This window comes from Bubalus bubalis, chromosome 16 (assembly GCF_019923935.1).
Source record: "Bubalus bubalis isolate 160015118507 breed Murrah chromosome 16, NDDB_SH_1, whole genome shotgun sequence".
NCBI lineage: Eukaryota > Metazoa > Chordata > Mammalia > Artiodactyla > Bovidae > Bubalus > Bubalus bubalis.
This window is the reverse complement of record NC_059172.1, coordinates 39,957,089-39,969,453: the sequence shown is the minus strand read 5'-3', so window position 1 is coordinate 39,969,453 and position 12,365 is coordinate 39,957,089. Positions and strand designations below refer to the sequence as shown.

The following is a 12,365-nucleotide window of genomic DNA, read 5'->3' as shown; positions in this document are numbered from 1 at the left end:
ACAGAGATGAAAACACACTTGTTTAAATAAAATATTTATGAAGCCCTAAAATGTCACTGAAGTAAATGCAAATTAAATCTTCACAGATTGTGCATCCAATATGCCACTCATTCCTTATAAGACTCTCCAGTTCCTGATTGCAATTAACATTAATTTTTAAAAATTAATCCCATTGTGCATAATCACACCAATGTCTATTCATAAAAATTCAGTGTTTTAAGGCTGATTTTTCCCTTGACTTTCTTTGAAACTCTGGATTAAGGTTAATGTTTAATCTCAGTGATTATTTTGGAAATTTTTCCTTACGAACTATATTTAATTATTATTATTTTATATGTACGTATTTTAATAAGTTACTTCACTCTAAATAAATGTAAGGTGACATTAATTAATGACAGTTCCACTTCCTGGCCTTTTAATAATTTGGACATGATTTTCTCAATTTGTTCTTTTTTTCCCCTACACTGAGTGAATATAATGGATTCTCATGATATTTTTAGAGTCCTCAAAATAAAAATTGGGGGTAATATTGTCAAAAGAAATTTAAGAATCAGTTAGTTGATTTGGGTGGTAACTGTACAAGGTAACAGTCAAAGTGCCTGCCTTGATACCATCTTTCCTAATTTTGCAAAAAAGAAATATGAGTTGAGCTGGAATATCAATGGAAAACTAGTATCATGAATAAAAGAATTCATGACCAAGATACTGAGTGATGTCTGTCAACAGATGAAAGGATAAAGAAGATGTGATGTGTATACACACACACACACACACACACACACACACACACACAATGAAATACTACTCAGCCAGGAAAAAGAATGAAATAATGCCATTTGCCACAACATGGATGGACCTAGAGAATATTACACTAAGTAAAGTAAGTCAGAAAGAGAAAGACAAATATCATATGATAAGATATGATATCACATATAAGACAAATATCACTTATATGTGGAATCTTTTAGAAATTGTAAAAAGATACAAATGAACTTATTTACAAAACAGAAATTGACTCACAGACTCACACAGAAAATGAACTTATGGTAACTAAAGAGGGAGGAATAAATTAGGAGTTTGGGATTAACAGATACACACTATTATATGTAAAAATAAATAAACACAAGGACCTACTATATAGCCCAAGGAACTATAATCAATATAATAACTAAAATAGAAAAAAATTGGAAAAGAAGATTTGTGTGTATAAAACTGAATCACTTTGCTACACACCTAAAACTAACTTAACATTCTAAATCAACTACATTTTAATTTTAAAAAGTAAAAATACTGAGCAAAATCTTTATAACTGCATAGAATTAAACCTACAATTAGAGATTAAATCCATTACAAAAAAACAGAATAGAGATAGGGCATTTAAATGAAAAAAATAACCTAGGAAATTTTCATTGACAGTAACTCCTAGATACTTAGAATATGTGATGTGTTTACCTAGAAGCTACTCTGACTTAGACTTGACTCTCTTTTTCTTACAAAGGAACCCATGGCCCTGGGCTAGTTTAGCTCTCTGCACTTCAATTTATTCATATATACAATCTCTTTTAGCAATGATTCTCAAACTTTAATGTGCCTATGAATTACCTGAGGATCCTGTTAAGACACAGATTCACGTCAGTAGGTCTGGAGGGGGCCTGAAAGTCTGCATTTCTGACAAGCTCCCAGATGCTGCTGGCGCTGCTGGTGCACAGCTGAACACTTTGAGCAGCAAGGTCTTAGAAGACGTTATGAGGATTAAATGAAATGACCTACATCAAGTGCTTGGCACAGATGTGGTTGGCACCCTTCAGAAGAACAGACTTACAAAGAAAATTATAAAACATAGTTAAAACCTAGAAATGACTTGATTCAATCCTCTTTTTCTTTTCCAGATGTGGAAACAACAGGATGAGAAAAGTTACAATCACTACCCCATAACAGCCAAATGGAGAGGAGATGAATTCTTTTTTGACTGAAATAAGTATAATCAAGATCAATGAGTGGAAGTTAAACAGAGCTTTTCATTACATGCAAGAAAAGACCTTTTAGTAATAACTGCTCTCCTACAATCAACAGGCCCTCTTGAGGAGATAGACTATAGTCCCCAGTTACAAAGTATGAGCACTGACCAGCTGGTAACATCAAAGATGTTCATGCCTCAGGTCACTGTGGAACTAACTAAAAGATATTGCATATATAATAAGTACAAAAAATCTTTAGTAAACAAAAAATTTTAATAAAATAAAAACTTATTTTCCTTCCAACTCGGCTCCTCCTAAAGTCTTACAAGTAAATGGAGCTGCTTAGGTCAAAAAAGCTGTGGTGTCATCCTTAACTCCTCTTGTTTCACTTCTCACATCCATTCCATCAACAAATCTGACCACTGTATCTTCAAACTGTGCCTACTATCCCCTTTGTCTGGATTACTAGAATAGCCTGCTAACAAGTTTCCCTACCTTTTTCCCTTGATCTTCAACAGTATTTTCTCAACACAGCAGCCAAAGGGTTGCCACTTCTCTGTTCAATCCCTTTTTATTCAGAGTAAAAACCAAAGCCATTATAATGGTTTAGAAGACCCTACATGATCTTCCCCCTCCATTAACCATTAACCATATTTCTTGACATTCTCTATCTTATTTGCTCTGTGCCAGCCACCCATGAACTCAACTATTCCTTGAATAACATCAAGGACACTTCTATCTCAGGACCTTTGCATTTCTTCTTCTCTCTGCTGTGAAGGCTATTCGCTGAAATTCACAAGTTAATGCCTGGCATTGCCAATATATGAAAACAACATAATGACACCTAATGGGATTCTAATTGCTCTCTATGGAAAAATGCTCACCCTCCGCTTAAAGACCCACACTTTACTTTCCACAGTTGATACAGATGAAGGACTGGATGAGACACTCAAGTTTCAATTTATGACTTAGCCTCATTTTTTTTTTAATCACATTTTCACTAAATTCTCTCTTAATACCAAGTTAGGGAAGACTAGGGTTGTACTCCCACATCAGAGCACTGCAGTCACCTGGGCAAAGAATAACCTTTCTGATGGCCCACTGGTCTGTGACCCAGGCTTATCCCACCTCTGGAAAAATGAACAAACATACTACACGCAGTGTCATTCAGCTATCCACAGGGAATTATATCTCTTTTTCCTTTCGAAGCCAAAGTTCCTCAGTTGAGCTTGAGAAAACCTAATTACCACTGAGTAGCCAGGGACAGACAATGGGCAGAAAAAACTGAAACATGGCATTCAAGTGGGCTCCTTTACAGAAAAGGAAGTCACCCACTACAGAGATGACCTGCTCTAGGGACCCACGCGCCAGCACTGCTGCTGTGCGCAGCTGCTCTGGTTCCCTACACAGCAGCACAGGCACCATTCACAGCTTTGGGCAGTGCAGCTACTCCGACCACTCAGCGTTTAAGGCTCAGAAATGAAAGGAACTCTTGACTTGGACAACCAAACAGCTTTAAAGGGATGGAGATAAATGCATTTGATGTAAGAATTAATGTGGGTAAAGAGAGAAAGGTGGGGAGTGAAGAGAGATTCTGGCCTGAGCTGAAGGGCCCTGGAAGAGGGTGTACCTTGGATAGGGGCTTCGGTCTCAGTTCCTCTGATCTTGCACTCCCAGTCCCCCTCCCCGGCCTACCTCATCAACAGGCTACTTCCTGACCATAAACCAAAGATTCAGAAGGTCACTCAAACTAGGGTACATCAAAACTGCTGTACCCTAATTTGAGATAACAGAGCAGTGCTTTCAGGAACTCAAAGAATAGTATGGCATATTCTATATCACTGGCTATTTCTCAGCCAAGGAATCAGATGTGAATTTTGTAAGGGCTTCTGAGTGCAGGGGCTGAGGAAAAAACCTAAGAACATGGGATGTAGCTTGTAGATTAAAAGGAGCAGAGGCACAAAAATCAGACAAAAAGATGTGGCATGTTAAACATTCAACTCAGCGAGAGACCTCATCTATCTTCTCTGGTGAACCCACAGAGGACTGCTTATGCGTGCTAACGATGGGGACTCCTGGCACAGGCACAGGCAAAGAAGTGACACGTTTCAACACTTAACACTAGCTTTGCATGAAGCAAGCAAGATAATTTCCTTGTTTCTCCTGCTAAGGAAAGAAGTTTTCCTCCAACGAGGACATCATCCCAGGCCCCCTGTTCCTGAATGAAGTGCTGTCATTTCCTGTCTGCAGTCTGGGTAGCACATCAGTCCAGCAAGGAGCCACACAAAAGCTGGGCACTAAACCCCTGGGGAAATGATATGAAATCAACAGCATTTCTTGACTTAATTCTCCACTTTGAAGTAACACATTAGTGACCATCCCATACACTTAATTAATGTAACCACAGGCAAAGGGAAACAATAATCTATTTTTTTGTTTCTTGTTTTTTTTAAGTCTTTGAGTAGAAAAAATCTGATATAAACTTTTAATAGATAACTTCTCTTCATCCCACAGACCTATCTTGGATATATTATCGGGGAAACGCTATTTAAGTCAGGCTCAGAGTAGACCTCTTTATGAATCAAATAATTCTCTAACTTACCCTTGGGTAAATGGATTTTTATGTAATGGATTGGCTTAAAATGAGGAAAATTCATACTAGATAATTTGCACACCAATAGCTCAAGTATTTTATACACAGGAATATTAGGGGAAGGACCATTTTCTTACTCCATCTTTAACAACCCAACTGCATTATACTTTCTTTCTTTTTTTTTTTTTTTAGTACTGAGGTCGAGAGACTATTTGAGAAAATGATTCCTCAAGGTGAGAAGAATCTCAAGTAAATATTTGTAAGGAATGTGTTTTCCAATAACCGGCAGTGGATGAGAAGATGCGAGCGACCCAGGACCCTTGGGGAAAAGCAAACGGCTCCACTAAAACTTCCTCTTCCAACCTTAATTGGTCAAAGGCCAAAATAAATGAACTTTCCAAAGTTAGGAGCTTCGAAACTTTCATTAGGAATAACTGTAGGTGCACAAGGCATGACCCGTGAGCCCCTCGACTTCCGTGTACCCGGCAGCGGGAGCTGGGCGAGCCGGGCGCCCAGGCCCAGGCCGCCTCCACGCGGAGAGACCTGGAGGGAACGGGTTCAGGCCCGGCTGCCCGGGACCTGGAACTCCCAGCCCCCGGCCCAGCGCCGGCTCCCGCCCCGCCCTTCTTAGCCCAGACAGGAAAGGAAATAGACGCTCTGGGGGGAGGGTGAGAGGCGCCCGGTGGGATTCAGCCACAGCCCAGGGCCGTCCCCAACTCCCAACTTCCCAGAGTTTCCTCTGGCCTCGTCCCCCTTCCCTAGACTCGCGGGGCCGCCGCGGCCTCTCCTCGCCCGGAGCGCAGAGCCGGGGAAGTGGCGCGCAGGGTTCCGAGCTCGGGAGCCGCCCCCAGGAGCCCCGGTGACCCGAGCGCAGGTGACGGGCGTGGTCCCTCCAACCTCGCAACAACCCACCCGGACTCGGCCTGCACGCAGCAGCCTCCGCCTGGGTTCCCGCCCGGGTCCAGCATCAGGCCACGGTGCGCTGGTTCCTGGTCCCCTCCCCTAGCTGGGTGGTCACCCGCCTTCCTCCCTCCAGTCCGCCTCGCTCCCCTGCTTCAGGCCCTGGCGCGGCCCCAACTCCCAGCCCAGGGCCCTGGGGTCGCGCCGGGCAGCGGCGGCGGCACTCACCTGGGTCGCGGAGCCGGGGTCTGGTGCGGTCCCGCAGGTGGTAGATGAAATCCTGGCAGCTGTCGTGCTCCAGGGCCCCGCGGGCACAGAGCTCGGCCAGCAGCTGCAGCGCCTGGTGACAGAGCGCGTCCCTGGCCCCGGGCATCGCCCCCCCGCATCCTCGAACCGAGCAGGGCAGGCGGGCGCGGGAGACAACCCTCCGCCTGCCAGCTCAGAGCCGCCGCCTCCGGGCCGTCCGCGCTCGCCGCCAGGGATCCGCGGAGAAACCGCCCCAGCCCCAGCCCCAGCCGGCCCGGCCTCCCACCGGTTGCATGCAGCTCTCGGCCAGCCGGTCGGTCGGGCTTTCTCTCTCTCCCGCCTGGCCCCTCCGTCCCTCCAAGAGGCGGCGCCGCACAGCCCAGCGCGCCTCTCTCCTAAGCGCTCCGCCCGCCACTCGCGGCCGCCGGGGGGCGGGGCGGGTCAGGGGTGCGTGCCGCGGGGTAGGATCCGGGCGGCCCCGGCCTGGGCGCCTGCGAGGGGCGGGGGCGCTCGCGGGCTCCTAGAGAAGCGCGGGACTCGGTTCGGGACCTCGCGCTCAGAGCGACCGCGCCCAGGTTTGGAGCTTGGAAGCGAGTGCGCGCTCCGTCCCGAGGCAAACCCACACCTTCTCCCATCGCCCCTCGCCGCGGGAGTCCAAAGCACGTTCCTGGATGCTTTGCGCGAAAAGGTTAAGTGTGAACCACACCTGCCCCATCTGGAGAATGGAGTCCCGGCTTTGAACTTGAAAAGCACCGTCTGGGCATAAACCATGGGCCTACGGATGCTAGAAGCCCAAATGCGGGGTTTGGGGCCGAGATTCACCAACAAAGGAGAGATTTCTTAAGCGCAGGACCTTTTCGGACCACCTTGGTGATTCGAAAAAGGTGAAGGCTCTCAAAGCAGAAATAAGGGGAAATAAATGGCTCCTGAAAAAGACGCTGGGACTTAGCTGCAGCTTCAAGGTCCTGGTCGGTTTTCTAAGCAACTGAATGGAAATCTGAGGATTGCCAATGATTCCCCAGCACCCACCGAGGAAGAGTATCAGAGAATCTGGGATGTTTGGAAGGGAACACAGGGCACCTCTCATACACCAACCTCTTCAACCTTTAAGGCAATAAACCTAGAAATAACCAGGGGATACTGAGCTCTGTCTGTGTGCGTGTGTCTGTGAGATAGAGAGGTCTTTTAGCTATATAATCTAACTCCCTTGAATACTGAGCTCCTGTGTGTGTGACAAGTCTTTGGCTACATAATCTCATTTAACTCCCTTGATAGCCCAACAAAGTCTGCATAACTATTACGCTTATTTTTACCAATGACAAACCTGAGACTCAGGAAGTTAGCACCTGCCCAAGTTCATACATGGGGAGCAGGGTAATCTTGACCTTCTTTTTCTTTGCCTTTACTTAACACTAGTGTCCTACTCTAAAGAAGAGTAGAATCTGTACAACTGATACTCTCAGCCATAAGGCTGTGCTGTTGCTAGAGTATCTCATAGCAAATCAAACTGTGCAGAAAGGTAGTTCAGGATGCCACAGTGTTCACCCAGTACACAAGCTTTTGAATACTACTGCACATGGTGCATGGGGCCTCATGGACCTTACGTTAGAATGAAGAAAATGCAGGGTTGTAAAGGTAAAGCTAACTTCAGAGAGTTGTGAAAAGACAAGTAGACTCTGCCTTAGGAAAATTAATAGGGAAAATAAATTCACTGAGAGAGTCAGCCCTCAGAGGAGGTAGAGCAGAAACTGGTCTTTAAAAAGAGGGAACTCTTAGAGACAGATGTAGGAGGGAGGATGTGGATGCTAAAGTTGGTGTAGTGATGGTGAGGAGGAGCATGCATTAAAACATGTGGAAAAATAACACTGATGTGACTATGTCAGAGAGGAACTGAAAGTAGTAAATTCAGTTAAGAAATTACTTTGATAAGCCATGCAAGATATCCAAGGGCCTAGATCAGGCCAAAGGCATTGGCTGATTGCCAGGCACATCCAAATTCAAAAAGTATTTTAGGTATGAATCAACAAGATTGCAACCAATGGAATGAGAAAGAATGAAAGCTATAGACATTCCAAAAACTGACCTAGGTCATACACTGTGAGCACCTGATGACATTTAGAATTATAAGCCCAGAGTTTTAGGAGAGGGAGACTTTGACCATATAAAAGGATGGCCATCAACCATAAAAAGGTAGAAACTGAGTTGCCACTTTGGATGGATTCTTCCAGGAAAGAAGAACTGGAAAAATGGGAGAGAGCTTTACCACTCAAAATGTGGCCTGACAAGGATGAGATTGAAAGTAGCAATCAGAGAAGAGGAAAATCTGACAGAGGGGAGTCATGGGCCAAAAGAAAGGGCACGATCAACAGCATCAACTATCAACAGAATTTGAAGCAAAAAAACTAAGATGTGTCTTTCAGATACAGCAAGCAGTAAGAGAGTCATGATTTTTTTAAATTAATTATTGCAGTATAGTTGCTTTACAATGTTGTGTTAGTTTCTGCTGTACGGCAAAGCAAATCATTTATAAGTATACATATGTTCCTTCTTTTTTGGATTTTTCTTCCCATTTTGGTCACCACAGAACACTGAGTAGGTTTCCCTGTGCTATACAGTAGGTTTTCATTAGTCATCTATTTTGTATATAGTAGTGCATATATGTTAATCCCAATCTCCCAATTCATCTCTCCCCTCCACCGCCCTGCTCCTCCCTTGGTATCCATACATTTGTCCTTTATGTCTGTAAGACAGTCATGATTTAGAGAGACTAGTTACTGTGCAACCAACTCAACACAAGTTACTTAACATTTTTGTACCTAGATTTTTCATCAGATAAAACTAATATGTGCATCACTGAGTAATTATAAAGATTACATAAAATGCTTGGAATAGTTGCCAACACATAGTACAGACTCAATTAGTATATGATTTTGTTGTTGGAAGTGTTGTGCTAAACACACTTTCTGAATTTATTACAACACTGTTAAGTGATGGATGTTTTTATTTCCTATTTTACAGGTAAAGAAAGTAAAATCAAGTGGTTGAGTAATTTTCCCAAGGACAAGCCGGCAGACTGTTTCCAGAGGACAGCCAAGACCCTCGCTCCCAATTCCATACGTCCCCTTGCAATGTGACTTTACCACTCCTTTCACCAAGAAGTGGAGACTGTTTCCCTTCCCCTTGAATCTAGGTTGACCTGTGACTTTTAATCAATAAAATGTGTGGAAGTGACATTCCAGTATCAGAACAGAGGTTGAAATGGATGTGGATAAAAAGAACCCAGGTGCCCTGTTGGTGGGAATGTAAATTGATACAGCAACTATGGATGTTCCTCAAAAAATCAGAGATAGAACTACCATGTAATCCAGCTATCTCACTTCTGGCTATTTATCTGAAGGAAATGAAATCACTATCATGAAGGAATATCTGCATTCACATCTCCATAGCAGCATATTCACAATATCCAAGTCAAGGAAACAATCTAGATACCCATGAATGGATAGAGAAAGTGTGACACATACATACACACACATAATGTGTGCGTGTGTGTATATATATATACACACACACTGATACACAATGGAAAATTAAACTTTAGAAAGAAGAAAATCCTACTATTTGCAACAACATGGATAAACCTGGAGGACATTATACTTAATGAAATATTCAGACAGAGAAGTACAAATACTGGGTAGTGTATATGTGGTACCTCAAAAAATGATCCTCATAGAATCAGAGTGCAATGATGGTGGCCAGGGGTTAGGGGAAGGTACAATGGGGAGATGTAGGTCAAAGGGTACAAATTCTCAGTTACAAAGATCCAATGTACATAGGTGACTGTAGTTAATAATACAGTATTGTATACTTGAAATTTACCAAGAGTAGCTCTTAAACATTCTCAGCACAAAAGTTTAATAAAAAGTTACAAGGTGATGGGATGTGTTAATTAACTTCATCTTGGTAATCATTTCCAGATGTATATGTATGTCAAATCGTCATGTACACTTTAAACCCACACAGCCCAGGAAGGAAAAATCAAGATAAAGCAGAACAACCTGCTTCGTGATGCAGTGATAGCAGACACATGGACAAGGTGAAGTTACCCAACTCAAATTTGTTTTAATCTCTCAAGAAAAACTTACCACAGATGGGGAAGGACCCAGCTCATAAGATATTGAAACACAATATCTTGGGTTTCAAATATGTACTTTTTATTTTTATTCCCCCAAAAAGCTGGAAAAAATAATTTTAAAAAGAAGTCCCATAAGATGTTCATGCTGCTCTTAGACCATATACTCACTCCTACTCCCAAGATCTAGATTCTGTACTTGGGAAGTGGTTTGGGACTCCTAATGGCAGCATTTCCTATTGATTGGCATTCTGTTTGATTCAATTTCTTGCCTTTAGCAAAAGAAAATAATATTCAGCTGGCATGTTGTTCTTAGTGAGCCCATGTTCTCTCTCCCAGCGATTAGCACTCCCATGAAATACTCACAAACCTCCTGCTTAATTATGCCAAACAGGGATTCATCCTCACACCTGCTCTAGAGCCTGAACTATAATTCACTTGGACAGAGAGATTAGAACTGAGTTCGGATTCCATAACCACCACTCTCTCATCTTGGGTTTCAATATCTTGTAAGCTGTGTCCTTCCCCATCTGTGATAAGTTTTTCTTGAGAGATTAAAGCAAATTTGAGTTGGGTAACTTCACCTTTTCCATGTGTCTGCTATCACTGCATCACGAAGCAGGTTGTTCTGCTTTATCTTGATTTTTCCTTCCTGGGCTGTGTGGGTTCCTTCCCAGTTTTATGGTTGCCAATAACAAAGTTGTCATTCAAATTTCTTTGACTTTAAATAAAATAGAGCTTTATTAGCTTTACTATTTAAAAACTAGCTTCTCAGCTGACACAGTGGTAAAAAATCTGCCTGCCAATGGAGGAGACGCAGGAGACTCAATCCCTGGGCTGGGAAGATTCCCTGGAGGAGGAAATGGCAACCCACTCCAGTATTCTTGATTGAAAAATCCCATGGATGAAGGAGCCTGGCAGGCTATAGTCTATGGGGTCACAAAGAGTTGGATGTGACTGAGTAACTGAACATGCATACACGCCAATGCAGTAGACTTGGGTTCGATCCCTGGGTCGGGAAGGTCCCTGGAGAAGGAAATGGCAAACTACTCCAGTATGTTTGCCTGGGAAATCCCATGGACAGACGAGCCTGGCGGGCTATAGTCCATGTGGTCGAAAAGAGTCAGACACGATTGAGCAACTGAGCACAAAAGCACATATTTAACAGATACACCATAAAAGGATATACTGAAAGGAGCAGAAGGCGATGTTCTGGGTCAGAGGACTTGGCACTCCCCCACTCTTAGATGCTCACGGTTCTCCATTTGTTCAGCTTTTCAGAATGAGGTCAGAGAGAGCAGAGGTCAGATTTGTGCTCGCTGAGAGAAACTTGGACCTTAGGACCCTCCCTCACCAAATAACTTTAAAAAAAAAAATACATTTTGCATCCCTGGAGCTGCCTTTCAAAGTGGCTGATGTTGTTCACCCTGGACAGATCTGGGAAACTGTTAAGAATGACTCTGGACGCAGGAAAAAGAGAAGATGATGGAGTCCAAAATTGGCTAGATTGTGTCACAGTGGTCATGGAATGTCCAGTTACCTGAAGAAGGGCCAGAAGAAAAGATTCCATATAACCCACACCTTTCATTATCTTCCACAGTAAGCTTCCTTCCCTCCTCAGCGCTGAAAATGGGTGTAGAGTAGGCTGACCTGGACTCCGGTGCCTGCTTATTAAGGTCAGTGTGGATATTTATACCTTAATTAAGGTATTAAGCACTTAAAGAAGAATTTCAGCATCCCTTTCATGATCTTTGCTTAGCAACAAATAGTTTTGACAAAAATCTCTGAGTATACGTATACACACACACACACACACACACACACACACACACAGAAGCATCCATTTTATTGCCTCTAGCCTAATTCATGTGTAGAGATTTGTACAAAATGTGGTAAGAGCATCACAGAGACCACATGTTTTTCTCAGCCCTCACTGTGTCCCAGGGGCATCCCAGGTGCCGCAGTGGTAAAGAATCTACCTGCCAATGCAGGAGACTCAATAGACACAGGTTCGATCCTTGGATTGGAAAGATACCCTGGAGAAGGAAATAGCAGCCTGCTTTAGTATTCTTGCCTGGAAAATTCCATGGACAGAGGAGCCTGGCAGGCCATAGTCCATGGGGTTGCAGAGTTCCACGGACAGAGGAGACTGTGGCTATGGGGTCGCAGAGTCAGACATGACTGAGCACAGAACAACAACAGTTTGTCCAAAGAACCAGCTTTCAGATTATCAGCTAAAGAGATTAGTACTTAGTCACATTTAATTAACCAATCAATTAATCAAATACCTATTTTTTTTCAAATGTCTATTGCGGATCACTTAATGCAAGAGTTTTTTGATAAAATTTCAGGGTTGAATATTAAAAATCCATATTAAGCTTTCTTATTCTTACATTCATTAGTCAAAACTTCATCCTTTTAGTAGTGCTTATACTTTCTTGACTTCTCTTTCCCATCTTGAATCTATCTGCTCCTAATTTTCTTCTTCTCATTTTCTTTTCATAAATCTATTCTGCAAAGCTTTTTTCAGGAAGCAAAG

At 43.1% G+C, this 12,365-nt stretch overlaps 1 protein-coding gene and 1 long non-coding RNA gene across 5 annotated transcripts in view; one reads left to right on the top strand and one right to left on the bottom strand.

Moving 5' to 3' along the window:
- Nucleotides 1-12,365, bottom strand: part of SYT9 (synaptotagmin 9) — a 340,283-nt gene that overhangs the window by 206,030 nt on the left and 121,888 nt on the right. The window contains exon 1 of one of the 4 annotated variants that reach the window (XM_044929458.2): nucleotides 5,680-6,043. The exons of 1 other annotated variant lie outside the window; for it this stretch is intronic. In XM_044929458.2, coding sequence (XP_044785393.1) covers nucleotides 5,680-5,824 — 145 coding nt within the window. In that variant the 5' untranslated portion in view covers nucleotides 5,825-6,043. Of the gene's footprint in view, nucleotides 1-5,679; nucleotides 6,044-12,365 lie in introns of those variants that run through there. 2 more of the 4 variants (XM_044929460.2, XM_044929461.2) reach the window with 2 other exon arrangements.
- Nucleotides 6,235-8,929, top strand: LOC123329772. Its single transcript, XR_006545321.1, has 3 exons — nucleotides 6,235-6,581; nucleotides 7,926-8,129; nucleotides 8,716-8,929. It is a non-coding gene; the product is annotated as an uncharacterized LOC123329772 (long non-coding RNA).